Source organism: Saccoglossus kowalevskii, chromosome 3 (genome assembly GCF_978046115.1).
Source record: "Saccoglossus kowalevskii chromosome 3, keSacKowa6.1, whole genome shotgun sequence".
Lineage (NCBI taxonomy): Eukaryota > Metazoa > Hemichordata > Enteropneusta > Harrimaniidae > Saccoglossus > Saccoglossus kowalevskii.
The window spans coordinates 21,765,089-21,789,590 of record NC_140643.1 but is presented as its reverse complement, the minus strand read 5'-3'; the positions used below and the strand labels follow the sequence as shown (position 1 = coordinate 21,789,590).

The 24,502-nt window shown below is 36.1% G+C and overlaps 2 protein-coding genes across 2 annotated transcripts; one reads left to right on the top strand and one right to left on the bottom strand.

Annotated features, from left to right (window-relative positions):
• Positions 1 to 2,326: 2,326 nt before the first annotated feature.
• On the top strand, positions 2,327 to 6,461 carry LOC102805915 (uncharacterized). The gene is made up of 5 exons (XM_006823463.3): positions 2,327 to 2,556; positions 3,383 to 3,586; positions 4,583 to 4,643; positions 5,299 to 5,346; positions 6,232 to 6,461. The coding sequence occupies exons 1-5, from the start codon at positions 2,338 to 2,340 to the stop codon at positions 6,378 to 6,380; spliced, it is 681 nt and encodes a 226-aa protein (XP_006823526.2). The 5' UTR covers positions 2,327 to 2,337; the 3' UTR covers positions 6,381 to 6,461.
• A 202-nt stretch (positions 6,462 to 6,663) lies between these two features.
• On the bottom strand, positions 6,664 to 18,659 carry LOC100376841 (protein mono-ADP-ribosyltransferase PARP3-like). The gene is made up of 11 exons (XM_085496874.1): positions 18,577 to 18,659; positions 16,754 to 16,948; positions 13,848 to 13,973; positions 12,661 to 12,861; positions 12,275 to 12,410; positions 11,516 to 11,787; positions 11,129 to 11,233; positions 10,934 to 11,020; positions 10,564 to 10,741; positions 10,165 to 10,311; positions 6,664 to 7,331 (listed from the first exon to the last, which is right to left on the bottom strand). Exons 2-11 carry the CDS (start codon positions 16,928 to 16,930, stop codon positions 7,162 to 7,164), a joined length of 1,599 nt encoding a protein of 532 aa, XP_085353000.1. The 5' UTR covers positions 16,931 to 16,948; positions 18,577 to 18,659; the 3' UTR covers positions 6,664 to 7,161.
• Positions 18,660 to 24,502: the final 5,843 nt, after the last annotated feature.

Genomic DNA, 24,502 nt, shown 5'->3' with positions numbered 1-24,502 from the left:
GTATTTGAAATTAAAATAATTACGCAGTATGCAGGAGCTCATAGTAATAAAAAAAAAAGTCTGAGGATAAACGGATGGCTTGCCGTAAATCATTGATGTTTAAAACAGTCCTGTAATTTTGTTTCAAATAGAATCGTGAAGCAACTACCAGCGAATTTCAATTCAGTCGTAAACAATAATAATAGCAGTAGTAGTAGTAATATCTATACATATAATAAGAATACTCGTAGACCACTATAGCTATAATTATATGATATACTGAAGTTGATCGCACTAGCTTTAAATGTAACATATGATAAAGTAGTATGTTAAATCAGAGGTACATTACTTGGGGTTTGCAACTATGGTGACACGATACCAAGATCCCGTTTCAATCTCGCTCTCGCATAAGCGTTCCAACTCAGAAAAATGCGAATGCGCATGCCCGAGGTGACTAGGATACTGGGATGTCCAGGTGGATCAAAATAGCTGTTCACGATATGGCGAATTACGATAACTATATTTTCTGTACATTTTTAGATTTATTCCATTTTTTCACTATGAATGTGGTAATACATGTTTCATTGTTTTATTACAAACCGCCTTTGTCATGTCAGAAGGTAGGAGCATCAGTCTCGCTATCTACGAGATGAGACTTGAATGGGATCTTGGAATGATGTCACCATACTATGTGCGTTGCAAACCCCCAAGTAATGTACCTCTGGTTATATATATATATATATGCTAAAAAAGTAGATCCCATTATATATAAAATATATCATGTACTAAAGTAGACCATATTAGCCATGCAATTTATCACATTAGCTAGAAAATAAATCATGTGCTAAAGTAGACCATATTAGCCATGCAATTTATCACATTAGCTAGAAAATATATCATGTGCTAAAGTAGACCACACTAGCCATGCAATTTATCACATTAGCTAGAAAATATATCATGTGCTAAAGTAGACCATATTAGCCATGCAATTTATCACATTAGCTAGAAAATATATCATGTGCTAAAGTAGACCATATTAGCCATGCAATTTATCACATTAGCTAAAAATATATCATGTGCTAAAGTAGACCATATTAGCCATGCAATTTATCACATTAGCTAGAAAATATATCATGTGCTGAAGTAGACCACACTAGCCATGCAATTTATCACATTAGCTAGAAAATATATCATGTGCTAAAGTAGACCATATTAGCCATGCAATTTATCACATTAGCTAGAAAATATATCATGTGCTAAAGTAGACCACACTAGCCATGCAATTTATCACATTAGCTAGAAAATATATCATGTGCTAAAGTAGACCACATTAGCCATGCAATTTATCACATTAGCTAGAAAATATATCATGTGCTAAAGTAGACCATATTAGCCATGCAATTTATCACATTAGCTAGAAAATATATCATGTGCTAAAGTAGACCATATTAGCCATGCAATTTATCACATTAGCTAGAAAATATATCATGTGATAAAGTAGACCATATTAGCCATGCAATTTATCACATTAGCTAGAAAATATATCATGTGCTAAAGTAGACCACACTAGCCATGCAATTTATCACATTAGCTAGAAAATATATTATGTGCTAAAGTAGACCATATTAGCCATGCAATTTATCACATTAGCTAGAAAATATATCATGTGCTAAAGTAGACCATATTAGCCATGCAACTTATCACATTAGCTAGAAAATATATCATGTGATAAAGTTAAACACATTAGATATAAGTATATTATAAAATAAGATGACTTTATTGACATAATTCTTTCTATAGAAGATGAACGTAGTCAAGTAAAATAGAAAAGTAAAGGGATAATAAACTTTAAAATAATATTATATGTGCTAAAGTAGATCACATAGGCTATCAAATGCAACATGCTGAAATAGATTACATCAGCTATAAATATATTCTATATGCTAAAGTGCTAGACCGCATTATGTTTCAAATATGCGCTGAATTAGACCACTTTATCCACGAAAGAATGTCCATCCGGTTTTTATGAAATTTTCACGTTACTTTGACAAATATATTATAACCAAAGTTACTGTAATCATAGACAGTATACTGCAACTTGGGGGGTACTCATCTGGATTTTGGGACCCGAAAATATCGGGAAAATATCGATGTCTAAGGGTAATTGTTGGCCCCTAAAATGACATTTTCGCCAAAAAACGACTACATTTTGCTAAAATTGACGAAAATCTTAAAATTGGGCGTCAAAAAGATAAGCTCGGCCGTGAAAATGGGAGCCTGCTTCGGGCCATAGATTGAAACTAACTTCCTTTCACATGCAAATCATGCTGGATCCCATAATGCTTAGCGTCACTAAATATGGCGGGTGTTTTGAGCGACGAGGTTGTTCTTTTGGAGATCTTTCGAAATTTACACGTCTACAACTTGTGCCAAGCTGAGTTAGTGTGTAGCCGATGGAAAGACATAGCAAGCTGCAACAGTGTGTGGAAACAAAAAGTTGAAATATTGTGCAAATCCAGGAAAACAAAACCGTATCTGGGCCGAGCTGCTGACTGGAAAACTCGATACAAACAACTGGTAATTATTCAAGTATAATTTCTTGTGAATATATGTTCAAGATATATATAGAAAATAATCTGCCGATTTATGTAAATGTGTGATTATTCCTCACCGTCGTTGGGAGTGAGAGAGCCGCTGGTGATTGTCGTCGTGTTTACCTTAATTTCCAGCACGAGAGGGCGTGCTGCATTCGAAAACAACAAGTATACTCTATCATCACAGTAAAATGCGTTTTTTTCAGTACATTTGTATTTGAAATTAATACTTGAAAAAGTAAAATTTCAAACAGTTTCAGGCGTCAAACCCACGTTATTGTCACAGGCAATCATTGATTACGTCTCATCACCATTACAAATACAAAAAGATTCACGATAGTTCATCAGTTCTTCTTCAATCAAAGTTATATCTGCCAATTTTTCATTAAAATTCGCCAAGATCTCCGGAAACAACAACATTCTAACTCGACGTCATTTTCAATCTTGTGCATGCGCAGTTCGTCTATTGCTACCGAACATGCTCTGAATATTACCGAATGCTCATGATTAGCGTAACCCATTGTAAGAAGATGCCAAGAGCTAACAAGAATCAATGTTTGTGAACAAATATTGACAAACAATCATAGGGTAAAGCTAAAACAATAGCGTTGTGGCTCCTTCCGTTAGTACCTTCCATGGTCTTACCTACCACCTTATAACAAAATGCCTGGAATTATGTTTTTTTTCGCTAATTTTGTTGTATTTTCCTGGCCTTGCTTGTTTGCCATGTAAAGATTAATGTGTGAAAAAGTGACACCACAATCTTGCACATATTTTCTCTTGAATCACCATGCACAAATCAAAAACAGGTTTGTGGACGGCTTTATCCAAGATTGGTTCCAAAACAAGCAAGGAAGCCTACCTTTGAAGAGAATCTGTCATCTCTTCAAACTGCTCCATCAAGTGATTTTATTGAATTTATGGTGAAAAGTAGACGACCTATTAAAGAGTTTATTCAGTTTGCAACTGGAAAGAAATATATAGTTGGTAATGCCTACTATCTCCATACTAAGGTAGGTTCAATAATATTCACTCAAATGATGTGAATGTGGTCTACATGTTCAATAGATGAGTTCCAGGATTGCTGGTTGCTTAGCAATCACATGCAAGGAAGTAGCAAGGAGAATCTAGAAGAATATGTAGTTTCATGAAGATATTTAATTTTACAATACTAACTTCAGCTTTGTTTCATACATGCTGATGTAATGTAATCTGGCTCAAATGTTGCTATGCCATACTGAATTTTTGATCTGATCTAGCAAGTATCTGTTTATTTTTGGTCAATTTTTGCTGACACTGTGTGTAAAAAATTCAGATCAGAAAGGTGATGCATGGATTAGCAGTTAAAGAACTCAATAAATATTTGTGTATTTATTTTGAAAATATCTTGCATACAAATGACCATAATGTAAATGTCTGGACACAGGTTTCTTCCTCTTCATTTTATAGTATCTCTGAATAGTTTGTACTATACCGCTCATAATTTATTAAAACTCATTCGCTTTTTCAAGTATATTAGAATTAGTATTAGTATAAATAAGAATACTGTTTTACAAGATGTGTAATAAAAATGTCAATTAAATTGACACAGGAATATCTATCAGTGATAAGATTCTAGCCAGATTAAGAGTGAGAATCTAATTGGAATCTAATCGTATTCTATTGTGAGATTTGCATGGGTGGTCTGAAAATAAGAACTGACTTGTCAATTCTGTATGCTCATTCTCTCTTCAGAGTGTGATGGTGTACAGTTACAATCAATTTTTTAGCAAAATCTAAAATTCAACGGAAATATACTGGATATCTACTTCAAAAGTTGGCTACTATAAATTTAATATTATTTATTAAATTTATATTCTCTCATGCTATCACCTAATGTACAATTCGTTCAAGGAGCAATAAGTCACTGATTCAAGTTATTGTTGACCGGACTAGCCTCCCTGGTTATCAAATCCTTGCACAGTCTTGGTGTTTACAAGTGATTGATTGAAATGAATCTTTCTCTGCAGGCTGAGACTATCTGTGCAACAAAAAAGATACTGCTACGAGATAAGAAAACCCAACATATATGTAAGCCATAATTTATCTTATTTTGTGGGTCATTTTTTTTTTCAAATTTCTATTCCTTTATAAAAGATTTTTCACTGTCATTAATACTGATAATTTTGCAATTGTTAAATATAGGTTTGCGACAGCTGCAATAACATTACTTAATTTTGTTAGTATTCATTAAATGTATACTAGAATATTATAAGGTTATTACGAAGATACCTCAAAATATGCACGAAGACAGTACAGCAGCAGTATTGACCAACGCGCAGAGGTCGATGCGACAGCGTACTGTCAGAGTGCATACTTTGAGGTATCTTCGTAATAACCTTATTATTATACATCTTTTCCTTCCAAGGATACATCATGGGAATGCTGAAATCCAAAAAGTTTAGAACAGAATCAGCGAACTTCTTTGTATGGAGTCTGGTCAAATCCTGGTAGCAGCCATGTTTGTTTTTATTATTAGAGGACGCTTACGCGCGTAATTATTCCATATTTGGAATTCGCATTTCCTAATATGGTAGTATGAAAATACCCCGTAAAATACCGCAAAATTACGGCACGCTGTAACTTATGGCGTTACAGTGACATGTGTATAATAATAGAATGTAATATATATTTACTTGGACAAAGTTTCTGTAAGTTCTATTTGTACTGATGTGATTTGTTTCAGACTATGGGTCCGCTGTGAGAGAACTCATTGGTCTTGTGAAAGGCACTGGTAAGTTGGAAAATGACAAAGAAAGTTGAAAATATGGCTCAAAAATGGGAAATCAACATGCCAGTAATCAACCATAGGAAAAAAACTAACATGTTGGCCAGCTCAAACTCTTGCAAATCTCAGGTAAACAAGACACACCTACTGTATTTGGATTGCACCAAGAGAAATCACTGGAAAAACACCAAGATTAGAACATCCATTAACACACAGAATAAACCCACAGGTACACAGCCGCTAAGTAGTAAACAAAAGACCACATGTTGGTCTCACCTCTGACCCAGGTAATTACGCCCTCAAACAGGGAGCACCTGAGAAAAATAATATTTAAAAAATTTCATTGGTTCTTGCTAGGCATTTAAATTGAGGGCTACGAGCAGCCATTGGTTAATTAGTGGCATGAGACCTTTACGACATGAACACATCTGACTGAATGATGTGTGAGGTCAAAGTGGAAGACATTACTTACTTGAAGGGATTAACTCATACCATGTGATGATCTCTCATCTTGTAGGGGTGTTCGAAACACCAGATAGGATATAACAACAGGATTTGTCTCAGCCCATGTGACAACTGCTTGTCCAAAGTGTGTGATGACAAATAAAATTACCGTATTGTTGTTATAAGATAATACACATCAAAAGTGCCAGGATGTGTTACCTTTAGAGGTCATATATGATAAAACCAGTATTGCATGTACATAAAATATTGAAAAGAGTCGCTAGGACCCAAGTGAAAATTACTTTAATTAATATTCATTGACTCAGTATTTATTGCAAAGTATTTGCTAGGACAACCCTGCAGTCACAGCCACTATTGCTGTATATATCTATATCAGTCCTTTTTGACTTTGGTAATAATTTTAGTGCTTTTTTTCGGTATTTGCAGCTGATTGGAATCTTCATCCATCCAAATTTGACCCCCGGATCACTGACAATTATCATATTTTTGTCCAGAGTAAGTCTGTGGGTAGAATGCTGGTGCCAAGAACTCAACTTTTGTACAAAACCAAATCAGAAGAAACAAACGAAAGATGATATGTATTTGACCATAGAGGGTGCTATTCACATATTCCTGTCCATTAGAAGTGCATCACCAATATATGTATGTAAGCTGAATTTTAAAGGCAAATTTGTATGGCCTTACATGCTTCTAATACAGAAAGGCTGGCCTGTGCTCATTTCATTGAGGCTGTTAGAAGAAATGATGCATGAAAATTTATATATTGGGAGCAACATATTATTTGAATCTGTGAAATTATCCTTCCCATTTCTGTGTTTCTCGTAATGTTGCCAACAACTAATAATAAATCCAGACAAATACTAAAACTCAATTTTATTCGGTCATACAAATATTATAACAGAGTCAACAGTTTCCAATTCTTTCATAAAATCATTCTATCTATCATGTGCATCTTTCCAACCAAGAAATATTTTAAAAACTTTTTTTTTTGTACATACATACATATATATTTAAATATCGTGTTTTCTATGTAGACATTCTTATTTCAATAAAGTGATAAAAATAGATATGAATAAAAGTTATATAAAAAAGTAGACTAGTTATAGTATTAACTATTGCACAGTTAAGTTGAAAAAGGTAAATGATACACAGTTTGGGAGCATTAAAAATATTCAAAGTTAGCATGCAAAAACAGTGATGTTTGCTATCCCTCAGTTAATTTTGGATGCTTTGGGATTAAGATTGATCATGAAAAAAAATTAACTACTGGCACACATTCTTGAACAATAACTTTCTTGTACTTTACTTGTAGTAGAAAATACGTGGTTGTCAACTCTAAGAACCCTAGGGTCTTTCTTAAAACTGTATTTTCAGCATGTATCGGATTCTATTTTGACTTTCTTTGTAGATCAAATACTCGCTCTGTGAGAAGTAACTGTCTTTCCATTTGGGTTGTGGAATGGGTTTACCCTGTGGTACAGTTACCTCCTTGCCATCAAGCTTTATAGTGGTGTCAAATTTAGGATCTGGAGATAAAGAACAAACAGTTGTTAAGATGTTAACCGTGCTATAATTGTAATTCTACACTAATACAAAGAACTTGTATGCGTCATACATTTGGGAAAGGCACGTCATTGTAGCATCCAGCTTTTTAGCTCCGCTGTTGACTTTGTCGAGCGGAGCTTATCATATGAGTGATTGTCCGTCTCCGTCGTCGTCGTCCGTGTCAATGTTTTACTTTTTCGACTTCTTCTTGAAAACTACAAGCCTGAATGCTTTGATACTTGGTGTATATGTACCTTGGGTAGACCTCTCTCAGATTTGTTCATTTCATGATCATATCTTCAATTCTCTAATTTTGGTGAATATTTTTGTCATTTTTGGTAAAAAGTGATATTTTAAACTTCTTGTTAAAAACCGCAAGTCCATTTGCTTTGATACTACATATATAGGTACTACATGTGGACCACTTACAGATTTGTTCATTTCATGATGATATCTTCAATTCTCTAATTTTGGTGAATATTTGTGATAGTTTTGACTTCTTGTTGAAAACCACAAGTCCGATTATTTTTATATTACATATATAGGTACTACATGTGGACCTCTTTCAGATTGTTAATTCCGTGGTGATATCTTCAATTTTCTAATTGTGATGATTATTTTTGTCATTTTGTGTGAAATCAAACGTAAACACAGGACAAAACAGGCGTCAAAACATTGCGCAAGATTCGACTAACACGAACATATATTTGGGGGTGTTTTCACGCTTATATACGCATTGATAATGTTCAATTTTGATGAAGTAAGGGTATCTCAACGCGACATTCACTTTGAAAATTCAGCATTTCGACAACTATATACAAAAAAATTCAAGCTTTATGAGCTTTATTGATCTTTGTGGCAGATATTTGGTTTGCACCTTTCAGTTATTATGTGAGGTTTTGCAATGAATGGAAAAACAGTCTATACACCATAATAACATAACCCACATTGGTGATTGGTAATTGGTGATGCTTACACTGATGTGACATCAGCGATTTGGGTTGACTGTCATTCCAGCATGTGTTCTACTGTATGCTTAGTATCCTTTATTAGCTCCGCTGTCGACTTTGTCGAGTGGAGCTTATTATATGAGTGATTGTCCGTCGTCGTCCGTGTCAATGTTTTACTTTTTCGACTTCTTCTTGAAAACTATGAGCCTGAATGCTTTGATACTTGGTGTATATGTACCTTGGGTAGACCTCTCTCAGATTTGTTCATTTCATGATGATATCTTCAATTCTCTAATTTTGGTGAATATTTTTGTCATTTTTAGTAAAAAGTGATATTTTCGACTTCTTGTTGAAAACCGCAAGTGCAATTGCTTTGATATTACATATATAGGTACTACATGTGGACCTCTCTCAGATTTGTTCATTTTGTAATGATATCTTCAATTCTCTAATTTTGGTGAATATTTTTGTAATTTTTGGTAAAAAGTGATATTTTCGACCGCTTGTTGAAAACCGCAAGTCTAATTGCTTTGATATTACATATATAGGTACTACATGTGGACCTCTCTCAGATTTGTTCATTTTGTAATGATATCTTTAATTCTCTAATTTTGGTGAATATTTTTGTAATTTTTGGTAAAAAGTGATATTTTCGACTTCTTGTTGATACCCGCAAGTCCAATTGCTTTGATATTACATATATAGGTACTACATGTGGACCTCTCTCAGATTTGTTCATTTCATGATGATATCTTTAATTCTCTAATTTTGATGAATATTTTTGTAATTTTTGGTAAAAAGTGATATTTTCGACTTCTTGTTGAAAACCGCAAGTCCAATTGCTTTGATATATTATACATATAGGTACTACATGTGGACCTCTCTCCGATTTGTTCATTTTCTAATGATATCTTCTGTTCTTTAATTGCCATGTGCATTGCTAACAGCGGAGCTATCTCAGCCGACAGGCTGCTTGTTTTTATGCTAATATGCCACCAAAAGTTATTCTCATGCTGCTAGATGCCAAAGTGGATGCTACCACTCTTTATTCTATACATATATATCAAGCCATCACTCACAGAAAACTATTTCTGTTCTATTTCACTTTGCTCAATACAAACATGAATTTTATTAAAGCGTGGTGGTCGTCACGCAGCGCGTGCTCGAATTTAATGTGAATAAACGTTGTATACGTCATTATGAGTCCGATATCGAACAGGGCGCGGCACAACGACTGCTGCCCTTTAACATGCATGTACCCAGTCATGTTAGAAAGGTAAGAATCTTCATTTGCAGTGTTAAGCTTTTAGACTTGTTGTATAATGTTAGGTGAACTTGAACAGATGGGAAACATTGAATCAGGTTTCTTTAGATGCTGTCCTGCTACTAAAATTAATTTATATGTGAATACTTAATTTTTTTACACACGCTGAGAAATCACATGAGGGAGAATGTATTTTCACATGTCACAAATGCACAAGAAAAATTATGTATTTGCTCTAGTAGTAGTGTATGCACTTAGGTAAATATCAGAGGTATTTTAATAATCCAATATACAATGAATACAACTGTTTGCTTACATGTATTTCTAATAGAAGCACACACGAAAACTGGAAATTGTATTTATTGTATACAGTTCAATACAACAGATTTTTTTTTTGGACACAACTCTGATATACAGAAATGTATGGGTTTCTAAAATAGCAAGCTTGGTGTAGTTACTTTGCATGTCAAAATACCAGGTTGACTTGTATCAATACCATAATTGTGGACAGTATGCATAATCTGAATCATTCGTATCTTGCTTTTTTGTGTGTGTGTGAATATTTTTACTGACCATGTGGTATTGCGCTAATTGTCTTACCTGGCTCAGTATGTCCTTTAGCAATGACACAATCATAACCACTTGGTGCAGATTTTAATGATGAATTGTCTCTTTTAATATGATGTTCCTTGCCTAATACTACCTCATTTAGAAACATTATCCCAATGTTCTTGTGGGTTCTTCTCACTGAGGAAGAAAAAGATAAAAAGCATTTGAATATATGACCATATATGGTAAATGGTTATTTTGTAACTTAGCTCCAGCATACATAACTCTTGCATAGTTAATTATGTTTCATGCTGGTCATGAAGAGATTAACATTTTATACTTTATACTAAGAAATAGTTTGTTTCAGTTGTACATATATTAACCATACTGAACGATTAAAAAACAACACCCACTAAAAATGTAAAGCCTAATGCCTGTTGAGTTACCTACCATATCCAGCAGATTTACTGCATTCAGATGCAAAATATATCCCCCGGCCAACCCGACCTCCAGAATGAGGCATAATACGAAGTCCACCTTTAAGAATTGCAGCTACTACTGCAATGTTAGTACCATGCCACAGTAGACGTCGATTTCCAGTACTGTCATGTTCGGAAAAACGCACATCCTATAATAGAATTAAACATCATAGTCACCACCAATAAATATGTTGCCAAAGGTAGATAAGGATAAGGGCATGCAACTTCAATGATGTGATGAGGATCTAGCAGATTTTTACATTTTGAAATTGCATATATGATAGGTTGATGCATTCAAGGTATACAAGTTAGAAATAATATGAAATGGCCAATGTACTTGCCTCGGCATCTCTGTCTACTTTCCACAGATCTAAAATCTTGGCAGCGCCAAACCATCCCTGTGTTGAATCCATGTATTTCTGGAGAATCTGAAATAAAAAAAATGTTAGTTTAAACCAGATGAAACACCAATATATGTGCATTGTAGGCCTTTTTGTCGCACGTTTAATTTGTGGTCACAGTATACTGAATCTTACCTTGAATTCTTTATTGGCTGGGGACACATGGTTCAACTGGCATTTCAGTAATTCATAATTAGTGTCTAATGGATGGTCCACTTCTTCAGTTGTTAACTCTTTCTTCTACAGAGTCAAATCAAAAAGAATAATTATTCACCTACATTCTTGTAGTTGTTGATATTGAGAGGGGAGCTTGAGTAAGTTCCTGTCACACAATTTTTGGAGCTTAGTACCCCAGGTGCTAAGTAACATAGAATAAGTACAATATATATTAATTTGCGAGACTCTCACTCACTATGCATGGGAAGATATTGTTTTTTAATACAAGAGTAAAAATTTCAAGGTAATTTTATGTGTGTACTCAGACTGTTAACTGTAAATGGTGTCCCATACAGTAATGCTTACCGTGCTCTTGTCCTTTTGCAAACTCAGCGCCACCTCGATATCACCCAATACTAATAACATATCCATCTTCTTCCGGACCATTTCTGCGTTGTTTATAACTGGTGGGACTTTTCTCCCGAACGAGTGTGGTATCAAGGTGTAAAATCGTGATGTTAATGATGCCAGGTCCTTAGTTCTCTTTTCATCCAATGCCTTCTCTATGTCTTCCAGTGCTTCAAAACCTTTGGCTATTTGCGACTTGCTGAGCTTGCCAAGTGGCATTTTCTTTACATCTGTGTGAAGGAAATCACAGCAGTTTGTTTAAATTGTACTCCAAGGATCTATTTATTGCTTTGGCTGGATTTACTGAGCTCAACATTTTTTGGAAGAATGCCGGGCTACTACGGACTAATACCGTAAAATCTGTATTAGAAGCCGCATCTCTAATTCTTTTTGAATAATTGAGAATCAAAAATTCATCATTTCTCATAAGTGTAGATGCCCTAATAGAAGCCGCATCCCCTCTGTTGCATTGTACTATTTTATAGCTTCTAATACACATTTGAATGAATACATATAAATAAATGATTAACATATGGGGGGGGGATCATTCTCATTATAGCCAACTGTAATATCATTGGAGTGAACTGCAAAGAATACAAAACGCGTACTTGATCTGGTCCATTATACTATAGAAGTTCATTGATGTATATTTCTGTGAAAATCTTAACATAACTTAACACCACCACCAATTTAGACAATAACCTTGCATTTACAAACCTAATTCGAAATTTGCCATCTGTTCTTTAAACATGTCATTATCAAAGATCAGCTTCACTAAGTCTTGCGTTGGTTTATCCAGCCTACATGCAGCTATTTTCTTTTTGACACCATCAATTTCATCAAGTTGTGCCATCTATGAAAGCAAAAAAAAAAAGAAATCTGAAACGTATGATTGTGCATATGCAGAATTTGTAGCAGCAGATTTTTCTATATGATCTTTAAGACACCAAGTCACAGTCACTATTGCCAAATTTTGTCCCCCAAAATGCTGTCAAATTTTTGATGACAGTATTATCTCGCAATGATTCATGCTACCGTGACTCGTAACAAAAACATATTGATGAATTTTGCAATGAAAGACTCAACAGGAATGCAACATTTACCTTTTTGACCGTCTCTTCTTTAGCCTCCTCCGTCTCATCTTCGTCATCCATTTCTATAAGTGTATACTTTCCTGCTACCGGTGAGAACGATGACCTCTTGTTCCAGTCATTCTTTGTTTTATCTTTAAATTTTTTCTCGTACATCTTGATAGCTTCTGCGCTTGTTTTTGGTCCAGCCAAAGCGTTGGCTCCTGGCTCACCCTATGAATGTTAAAACTTTGTCATCACTATACATGTATGATTGATTTGGTAATTTCTTTTGACAAGTGAAATGTACCTGTAAGTACAGAGAACGAGGATTTAAATACGAGTCTCGTGTGAAGTCATTCTCAAGCATTGAGCGAGTTTGCCATAGGTGGCGGGCTCGCAACGTTATGAATCAGTTGGGCACAATAGGTGATTTTCTGTTCATTGTGAGACCTTTTGTATTGCGCAGACCGAACTGAATTATTGTCAAAATGCCGAAAATGGCATTGAGAATACCCTTATTTCATCAACATTAACCATCATCAATTGTTAATACACATTATTAAGCTCGGAAATGCCCTAAAATACAAATTTCTCATAATATTATGATGCAACTACAATGCTAAACCTTTGATCTGTTTTCACATTCAATTTCATGCATAACATGAGATCTCCCAGTCAACCGAAAATAGTCGATTGAAGAATGCAGTTTTCACAACACGTGCTGTTCTAACATACCGAAGGTGAAAGTGTTTCTTGTATTTCATTGCTGCAAGCTAGGCTCAAGAAATATAAGATTATCTCTCATTGGCTACCTAATATGAAAGTTATTTTGCCTAGCCAATCAGTGGGGGGAAGTGACTTCATACAAGATTGCCTTCCATTGGCTACCCAATAAGAAAGTCTTTTTGCCTAGCCAATCAGTTAGAAAAAGTGACTTCATACAAGATTGCCTTTCATTGGCTACCCAATAAGAAAGTCTTTTTGTCTAGCCAATCAGTTGGAAGAAGTGACTTCATACAAGATTGCCTCTCATTGGCTACCCAATAAAAAATCTTTTTGCCTAGCCAATCAGTTGGAAGAAGTGACTTTATACAAGAATACCTCTCATTGGCTACTGGCACTTCACCTAGCACCTAATCATCAGCCTGTTTCTTCTTTACAACCTATGTGAGTTTTGTAAATAAACAAAAATAATGAATAAATAAACAAATACTCACCACTCTTCCCCACCGTGTCCATAAATAATAATTTGAATATTGCTCCAAAAGTTGAATTACATAATATTTATTATTATTAAAACCAATATTTGTCTGGTTTAGCATACAGTCATAGTCTTCGTATACCTGTCAACAAAGCCAGAATGTGACTGAGTGAGATGCCATGAAGTTGAGGTGATTGTTTTGGTTTTTATATGCCTGAAAAACAATCTGCAGATGAAATTAAAAAAAATCATAGAAAACATAGCAGAAAAAAACCCTACACGTATGGCGAGAAAAGCAAATAACAAGTCATTGTCAATGACATGTCCCCGTTCCGTTCATATTTGAGTGACATATACATTCAAAGCAGATCATGACCGAAATGCACATGCATATGTACAACACATTGTGCTAAATCTGAACAAAATCCATCCATGCATGACTGAGATCCGGTTCTGGAATTGTGAAAATACGTGATTTTGATGCATTTTCGGCCTTAAAATGGCCATCATTCCGCTATTGTTAAGCAGATCATGAAACCAATGCACATATCTATTTGTGACATGATGTACCATGTGTGTGTGAAGTTTGAACTTGATCAATCCAGACATGTCTTGGATACGGATCCAGAACTGAATTCTTTACCAAAATGGCCGCCAGTCGGCCATTTCGAACTTGATCCGAAAAAAAAAAGACGTGCATCAAGGTCCTATTATGTTTAATGTATATACCAAATTTGAACAAAATCCATCCATGCATAACTGAGATACGGGTCCGGAATAGTGAAAATGTGCGATTTCAATGCATTTTCGGCCTTAAAGCGGCCCCCATTTGGCTATCGTTAATGAGATCATGAAACAAATGCACATACATATTTGTGACATGATGTACCTTGTGTGTGTGAAGTTTGAACTTGATCAATCCAGACATGTCTCGGATACGAATCCAGAACTGAATTCTTTAAAACAAAATGGCCGCCAGTCGGCTATTTCGAACTTGATCCGAAAAAAAAAAATGACGTGCATCAAGGTCCTATTATGTTTAATGTATGTACCAAATTTGAATGAAATCTGTCCATGCATAACTGAGATCCGGGTCCGGAATGGTGAAAATGTGCGATTTCAATGCATTTTCGGCCTTAAAGCGGCCGCCATTTGGCTATCGTTAATGAGATCATGAAACAAATGCACATACATATTTGTGACATGATGTACCTTGTGTGTGTGAAGTTTGAACTCGATCAATATAAGCATGTCTCAGATACGGATCCAGAACTGAATTCTTTAAAACAAAATGGCCGCCAGTCGGCCATTTCGAACCCGATCCAAAAAAAAAAATGACGTGCATCAAGGTCCTATTATGTTTAATGTATGTACCAAATTTGAACAAAATCCGTCCATGCATAACTGAGATCCAGGTCCGGAATGGTGAAAATGTGCGATTTTGATGCATTTTTGGCCTTAAAATGGCCGCTATTCGGCTATCGTTAATCGGATCATGAAAAAAATGCATGTGCATATGTCCCATATAATGTGTGATGTACGAGTGAAGTTTGAACTTAATCGGTCCATGCATGTTCGAGATACAGGTGATCACGGATGGACGGACGGACGCACGCACGGACGGACAGACGCACACAGGGCAAAACATAAGTCCCCGTTTTCGGACTGCGTCCGAACGGGGACTAAAAATACAACAGTATAATAAAAACAAACAGCCTGTCGACTGAGATAGCCCCGCTGTTAGCAATACACATTTCAATTAAAGAACTGAAGATATCATTAGAAAATAAACAATATGTATAGTATCAAAGCAATCGGACTTGCTGTTTTTGACAAGAATTCGAAAAATATCACTTTTTACCAATAATTACAAAACGAATTCATTAAAATTAGACAATTAAAGATATCATCTTGAAATGGACAAATCTAAGAGAAGCCTACCCAAGGTACATATACACCAAGTATCAAAGCATTCAGGCTTGTAGTTTTCAAGAAGAAGTCGAAAAACATTGACACGGACGACGACGACGGACAATCACTCGTATGATAAGTCGACAGCGGAGCTAAAAAATTAAGCTCAAGTCAGTGAAATGTTGAGAAGAAATTTGCACTACAGTTATATTAATTTCCACCCCAAAGATTTCTAAAGGTGAACCCCTAAGTCATTTTCAAAGAAATGCTGACTTGAAATTTGCCTTGATTTCCATTCTATGTCTCGCTTGTATAGTTTCTGTTCGTGCATGTTATTCTGCCCTCAACAGACTGGAGAAACTCAGAAGCGGTGGGTTTAACAGCCCACATTTTAGTCTAGTAATTAATAGAAATTTGTATTTGTCATGTACCACTGGCCAATTACAGTAATTTTATTCCTTGTTAAGTAGTTTTATGTCACAGATCACTAAACCAAACAACCATGTTGACAAAGGCTGTACTAACATTTGGTGCGTTATCTTTTCAGAGCCGCCTTGTGTTTATCGCAAATACACAAATCTTGTATTGATAGCTCATTAGTATAGTAATAATAGTATTACACCAAATATTTAATTAAATTATTTTAATATTAAAGTGCAAATTGAACAAAACACTGATTACCAGTTGTTGACCAATTCCATAATATTATTTTTATTCAATCTTGGAATGATTGATAAAAACAGAACTATGCCCCCCAAGTCTTCTGCCACAAGCAGTTCGCCTAGGCTCTTTGGGAACTCGAGGCCGAGTCAAAGTAGTGCAGTGACAAGTAACTGGAACTGGGCCAAAATTGACTGCAAAAAATTTTTGAAAAATTGTAAAAATAATAGGCATTCTGCTCCACCCCTAAAAGCCTGACTAAATTTGATTCATGATCTTAATTTTCATCCCTTTGGCCCTAATCTGATAGTTTCCTCCTCATTCAAATTAAGTCACTATCCCACATTTCACCTTTGCAGTGTTTTTCAATGGACAGGCTTGATCAACTTTAGCTTGCTTCTTTTTCTTTCCTGTATCAGTCTTCTTCAATGCCTCTATCGCTGTCTTCAAATCTGATGGTGCCTCTTCACCTTTCTTTGTCTTTTTCCCACCAGCCTTTGCAGCAGGAGCTTTGCGTTTAGGTGGCATTGTCAGAGCACTCAATTCCTGTTAACATGAAAATATAAAAACAAATCAACAAAAAATATAATCAAAATTAATTTACCAGTATGTAGCATCGTGGCTACTTTTTTAGTAACCGTGGTAGCATGCATTCAAGAATGTGGTGTAAAAATGTACAGCTCACCAGTACTGTGAGCTGAGCTAACTAAAGAATCTGACTGCATGATTTAAGATCTGGTACCATCTAAAACGTATGCTATTGGCTGTGAATGGTCAGATGACCTACAGAAGCTACTTGATTGGTTAAGTCAGGCTGACAAATGCACAAATCACAGCTTGATAGGATTATAACAGCTAGGTATGTTATCTTAATAATGATGTACCCATGTATATATTCCTCCAGTCTGTAGTACAATATGAAAACTAACAATAAGCTCACTAAAGCTACACATAGGGACAGATATCAGGTTGTGACTGTACCCAGTACTTATATAACTGGGGGTGTGAAAATTAATTTGAAAAAAATGTTTCAAATTGATGTACCAATTTTTTTTTTTTATAAACACCAGGGTACATTCTGTGTTTAGATAAAAACAAATTAACTGGCACTTCCACCCCCTCAACTACCCCAAAGGATGTAAAGTGCTCTAAGTCTTAGATTTGTCTTGACTGCAATATGGGTCCCATACTACAAGCAGTAACATATTCACATTATGGGGAAAATGGGTTGTATACACAAAATTTTATTGCACGCAATTAACATCTTTACCAGATCTTGCAGTATGATAAGGTTAAAAAGTGTGGTCAGTTTACATTAAAAAGGTCACATCCTATCTACAAGGTCTTGGTAGAGGTTAATGACCTAAATTGTCTATAAAACCATGGAGGTAAATCTTCATGTAGATTAAACCAAGACCAGAAACACTGAAAACGTCACACGCCAACTGAGTGTGGCCGTATATATACATTTCCATAAATCAATAACTAAAACAAATTGAACATTTATTGAACAAATAATTAAATCCATTTCACGTCAACCCCAAATTTGATCTCTACTTTGTAGAAATGAACATTTAATATCGCAACAGTCGACTCGTGCCCGACTGAAATTCTGTAAAATGAAAGATCGCGTGTATACGGCGTCCCACTGTCATAGCAACCACTAACAATCGCAATGAAAAATGACCTGGGGAAAACCTTAACAGTATATTAAATAGCAATGGTTGCGTAGGTAGTTTGCATATAAATAAGCCCTTTAAACTCAAACACTGTTCCAGAGAACTACGATACAGACTTGGATCATCGACACGCCAACTGAACAAATTGTTATAAAATCCGCTCGTTGTTCGCAAATAAATATATACAGTTATTGAATAATGGCTCAAAACAACGCTAATGCTCCACACTTTCGTTCTCAAATGCAATCACACCGTCTGTCACACGGTCTGTTTACAATGTATCGGTACCGCCCACTTTCACTTAGAGGAGGCCGAACTGATCCACGGGGTAATTTCGATAATACGTCAAATATTAAGTACGCACGCAATACTTTTACTAATATCTGCCAAATGCAAGAATAATCGCGACTGCAGTCATAGCTTTCGCGTATATAAAGAAACGCTACACAGTGCAAGTTGCGCACTCGCCCTGTTCGCTTATATTCAGGACTATACCTGTATATCTGTTGCTGAAGTATCACCTCGGCTTCGATGTGTAGTGAAGCTCGGTGAGCAGTCAGCGAATTTATATCGTCCAATGTCTATAAATAGCCAAACACGGGACAAGCCTATACAAGCAGGTCAATATCTCAAGAAAGGACCAATCATATCCGAGAGACAGGATAACGTCACCAAATCATACGCCCTCTAGTGTCGACGAAGAGTATACATGTTCAGACAAGTCAGTGTTTTTTTCTTCTGACGATTACTGTGTAGATGGCGTCAGGTCAGGTCCGCGACAGGTGTGGGATTATTGGTAAATTATATATTTATCTACATTCGCGTCACATTGACGAATACACCCTACAATTTATCGTTAAATTAGAGAATTATTCAGAATATGTTGTCGGATTTTCATCCCTGACACTGTTATCGCTTGAAGAGACGTCGTTGCGAAGCGTCGTGTTTGATATGGGTCCCAAGCGACGTCTAAAACGCATGCGCGAACGATGTTTTCTTCTACAAGAGTGTTTGGACATTGCGAGTAAGACTGAGACATGGTTACTAAAAAAAAGAAAAAGTAACCGTCGCGGTGAACGAGATCATGGCTCGTGGCTATTTTTTAGGCTCATTTGTTGTTGGCAGATAATTGTATCAAACGTGATCTGGAATTTCATTTAGAAATGTAAAAAAATATTTAAAAAAACCAAAATAAGGTCAACAATAATGTTGTTTTTGTTTAAATTTAACGTCTACAATCACGATCATGTAGAAATTTATTGGATGGGCATTTATATGAATGAACGCTAATCACAGCGTGCAGTGATTGGTCCGTCACCACCAGTTAACGCAGAATCTCCATAGTAGAGGTATATGGGTAGGCGCCACTGTTTTGACTTCCATTTTCAAGATCGAGCCACTCCCCCTCCCCCATTTTAAGCTTTTCGGCCAATTTAGCAAAAATTATGCCAATTATTTTAGCTAAAAGCGCCCTTGGCGTCGATCCTTTGAGTAGCATCAAAATTCAGCGTAAGATTCGTGAGAAAATTGTCGTCAAACAACCGTACGAAATGTTAATCACCGTGCTTGAACGGAAACTTTACGACGCTCTTATATATATCACAGAGCTAAGAACAGGGAATGAAGTATCTTCGAACCTGGGTCTCGTACAATGTCAAAGCGCCGTGGGCAGAATAATGGAGGAGGGGGGGGGGGCTATTCAAATTTGGGGTGCGAACTGGCTGTCTGTTGAAGCAGTGCATATTAAGTATATGCAGAAATCCTGCTTATAAACGGATAACAAAAGGTGGTTAATTTACCTTCTCTGTTACTTAACAGTTATTGACAAGTGTTCACTCACACTCGGATTTCAAGGAGATCTTTACCAATGTCCAAGTAATAATACATTTGGGATACAATCAGTACTATGATATTCATAATTATTGTAAATTGCCGAAAAATGGACAGGTATTCGAACTCGTAACAGTGAAATATGCAGGTTTACCCTCGGGTACGTATTGCATATACGCAGAATAGAGACATTATGATTGCCCTTGTTTTTATATAGCCCAGAACGAGGGTTTAATCACAGTCCCTCTATGGACTAGAGGAACTGTGCTCAGTCACGGAGCTACTAGTATCTCATTATAGTTCCATGATACAGACGACAACTGACAGGTAAGCGCGAAATAGTCGTCCTGCTAGAGTACACTTTCTCTGTGGTCATATAAAGATACACATTTCAAGAATAAAACGTACTTTCTCTCAGTTAAATTTCTCTAGCGGCCAGAGTTCCCGTGGACGGTCGCAACGTCACTTCACATGCCAAACATTGAAAACAACAGCAACAATATTTAATTTATTGAAGTGCTGGAACAAATAGGTTTAGTGCGCTTTAACAACACAGATAAGCCGCGTTCTAGTAAGTAGATCTGCTTATCAGCATATCGGCATATGTCGTTATGATTTCAATATCCAATGACCGATATTAATATCGCAGTTTACTCTCTCTAGTTTATACCTTCAATGCTCTTATTGTTCCGAATTGACGCGATATTGAGCTTTCAATAGTTTACTAAAGATGGAATTTCTCGTATAATTATTAACAAAAAATTTTCGAGATATGTTCTCATGTGGTATAAATTAAATTTCTTTTGTGTTTATCTATGCTTATAAATGACTGTTTGTTTAAAAAATTACTCTCGATGAAAGCGGGATAAAGAATCCTTCTCGTAAATGGTGATCAAAATTACGCCTAGAAACAGACCCACACTTTGAACTAAATAGGGGTGGGCAGAAGTGTCAGTTAGTATTTAATATTGATATTAAAAAGTCATTGTTCTTTAAAACGTGGTATTGAGTTACGTGTAACGCTATATAAAAAAGTGTAAACATAACATTTCGTTTACAAGTGTACGTGAGAAGATTTATCCTCGATTTCAAATGGTTAACCGTAAATCTGTTTCAACTTAGGACACATTTTAGCTCACAGTTTACGATAAGGATTTCTGATCTGATTTAGTGAGCAACATTTTCGAATCGAATTTTGCCCACCTCATATCCAATCTTTGTAATTTTCTGATTTAATAATAACACAGTGAAAGCTGTTAATTCAAGTTTGACACTCAGTCATGTGATACATTACGTTACATGTTGTTATATCTTCATTTCTTGACTACAAGTATTGTTGGTTTCTATTTCCATGCCAGTATTTGAAAGTTCACACTTCCCGGGTACTGGTGAGAATAATGATACCTCGTCTAGTTAATCTTTGTTTTATTGTGAAATTTCTTTTTTCATACAACTTCTTCATCTTGTCAGGTGGCCAGTCCAGTCAACCTGAAAATAGCATTCTGTTTTGGTTCTCTCTTCGAACAAAATTTATCATACAAATTAGTCTATTCATTCATTCCACGTGAGCTATTCGTCAACATGAAGGAAGACATCATAAATTCGAAAAAAAGTGTTTTTATATCCGAAAACCTCTACACAAAGTACACGAATGCATAACTGTAAAATTACATTCGGTAAAAAAAGTCGCAATTAACCCTATTATAGTAATCTATGACTGAAAAAAACGGCGCAACCAAAATAGTGACGAACGTGTGGAGGCCGCAGAGGGCGCACTTCTCTGTCTTGTGACGATGACGATAATCCAGGGTAAATGGAACTAAAACACATTTTGATTTAATTGAGCCCGCAAATAACAACTGGATTTATTTTATCGCCCAGAATACACCAGTCTTCCAGATTATGCACATTAATTGTTGACTATGGGTATCAGAAGCACTGCCTATTAATATAATAAGCACGTCTCCGAAATAATCTCGTATTGCATTCCTTGCCTGTACTGTACCTTTCAACGAAAAAAATCGGGTCAGCTATGCTGACGGCCTTTTTCGTAGTTTTCTGTTTCCACGCTGTCCTAAATCCTAAATGCCAACAGTAGTTTACCGTAGTCGCGGTATCTCTTATCTTAGAGTCCCTCGTTACGTTGAATACAAATAGCCAAACAAATGACATCGTAAAATTGCCCGGTCATTCGCACTGATGTGACCTCAGAGTAACCCCTCCGTGTTTATAACTTTAGCTGATATGTCCTCATATGAAGTGAACACGACGTCATTGAATAGGTTTACAGCGTCCCGTTGTCGTGGTAACCAGTTAGTCAAACAATGGCGTGGCCTCGCCCTGGTAATGTTTTGAGTGACTCGAATATGCAGGCCCCCGTCGGTAACTCTTATTTGCAGCACGAGATCTGTGATAATAAAATACTTAGTTGTATATAATCAGCAGTATACCTGTGTTGAAAAAAACAAAAGAAAAACAGGCATTGACGATAGGGAGTGTGTATCGCTGTCACGTTAAAATGTCCGCTATTTCCGTGGGCTCGTACATACGCATTTTAGGGGGTGGCATAGATGGACTAGATTTTGGTACTGTATATACAATGTATATAAATCCTTAACAGTTGACTTGTCACCTTCCTTTCCTTCATCCGTCCATGTCCCAAACAAACTTGAAGAGGCAGGCCGGGTGAACGACGGACGCAATGCTCCCAGATTAAAGAGCTCCACAAATGTAGGAGAAGGCAATTTACCTGTTTTAATATAATTTTTTATTCTCTAGATATTCAACTTTTCATCAGTATATGTTGTCCACCATCTTGATTCTCAAGCAAAGGATTATGGGTATATATAAAAGTATAATTGTATTCTCCTACATCTGGACACTCAGGCTGTGGTCCGAGCATTATGTTGTTTGCCCGGACCCCCCTTTAAAGTGTAACCAGATAAGGTATGTTCACCAAAAGTCTGTTTCAATCAATCCGTATTTTATCGAGATGTGACTGTCAGTTGTATAAGAACGATACCATGGCAGTTGTAATTCGTCAAAATCATGAAATATAATGATTACCGTAGTAATAAATTGACCCAGAGCATTTTCAGTGGCATTTAGCTATACATGTACATAGCTACCCACTTGAGCAGTGAAATACAACTATAATACGTATGACATGACATGTTCTAATACAAAATGGTAATTGGAAACCATTTAGACAATAGACCGTACTTTCTTTTTCAGATGCACTCGGTTAGAAATACGCTTTTTGTAGTACTCTGTGTAGCGCCCTCATCGACATGTGTTATACCAAGGTGCATACACGATTTATTGGAGGATACACTTAAATGCTCAGAATAGACTCCAATCATAAAATTCGCTCAAAAAGAAAATAAAGAAACAAATATAATTTTAAAATACTTGACTTGATAACAGTGAATCCGAGTCAACTCAGGCTGGTTGCGTGAATTCATTCTAGTAAACATTTAAAGTGCGGTGGTCGTCGCGCAGCGCGTGTTCGAATTTCATGTAAATAAACAATGTATTTTACACGCGTTGTATACGTCGCTATGAGTCCCATATCGAACAGGACGCGGCACGACGACTGCCGCCCTTTAATATATTTGATTGTTTGAGGGATTTCGCGCCGAATCAAAATTTTCACCAAGTTACTGCACATATTTGCATTTAATTATGAGAGGATATTTTTAGTAGCATGTACTGAAACAAATGTTACCACACTGAAAACTCACTAAATAAAACAAATTGTTTTAACATAAGACTCATATCAGTAACAACATATAACTTTTTCAGCAAATAAATTTGAAGAAATACTCGGGCTTTCAACAGATAACCGAACAAATCCCCAATTCCACAATATTGCGAAGTCTGGTATGAAGAAAATAATCTTCAATTCTGTCCGAACGTAGACTTCCTCTTTTGTATAGTGGTTACTTGTATTTCTAAGCAACATATATCCAGTATGTGAAACTTGTGGGATCGCATATTGAGATTGGCATACGGGGACAGAGGTATGGAACAGTGGCTTCCCGGCGTTTAAATCCGCCGACTACTGAAGGAATTGTTCGAGGAAAGTTTCGATGCGCCACTACGATATATAGCGTCACGCATCGTCTCGTATACACCAGAACTAATCTTTACATACCTACACAGCAAACGTCAACTAAAACATGTAAACATGTTTTTACAAACCCGTTGATCGTGAAATGTAAGATTAGAAACAAAAACACACAGAATAAGAATACGAATTCCCATTAAGTTAAACGAAGCATAAAGTCAAGCCAAACTACGGCACAGTTGACCGCAGCACCATGGTGGCAGCACGATTGTCATTATTGATGCGACGTGCCACCTGACTAGATCCGAAAAGAACTTAATGATATCACTCATCGGCGCATGCAATCTGGTACGCATGCATGGGTCAACTCAAATCATCTTCGATAAGTCGCTATTATATGAACTGCACCCCCGCGGACACGGTGGGAGGAACCATTTGAACGTAGCAGTGGTAGAGATTCCTGTAAGATTCTATTCTAGACTCTTTCATCATGCAATAAGTGAAATTAAACCCCAAATCAAA

Excerpts from the sequence above, each read along its gene's own strand:
- LOC102805915 (XM_006823463.3), top strand. The coding sequence starts at position 2,338 with ATGGCGGGTGTTTTGAGCGACGAGGTTGTTCTTTTGGAGATCTTTCGA. Across the intron at positions 4,644-5,298 it reads TAAGAAAACCCAACATATAT|ACTATGGGTCCGCTGTGAGA; the intron begins GTAAGCCATAAT and ends GATTTGTTTCAG. Across the intron at positions 5,347-6,231 it reads TGGTCTTGTGAAAGGCACTG|CTGATTGGAATCTTCATCCA; the intron begins GTAAGTTGGAAA and ends CGGTATTTGCAG.
- LOC100376841 (XM_085496874.1), bottom strand. The coding sequence starts at position 16,930 with ATGCCACCTAAACGCAAAGCTCCTGCTGCAAAGGCTGGTGGGAAAAAG. Across the intron at positions 11,234-11,515 it reads TGCAAAAGGACAAGAGCACG|AAGAAAGAGTTAACAACTGA; the intron begins GTAAGCATTACT and ends TTGACTCTGTAG. Across the intron at positions 10,312-10,563 it reads CAGTAAATCTGCTGGATATG|TGAGAAGAACCCACAAGAAC; the intron begins GTAGGTAACTCA and ends TTTCTTCCTCAG.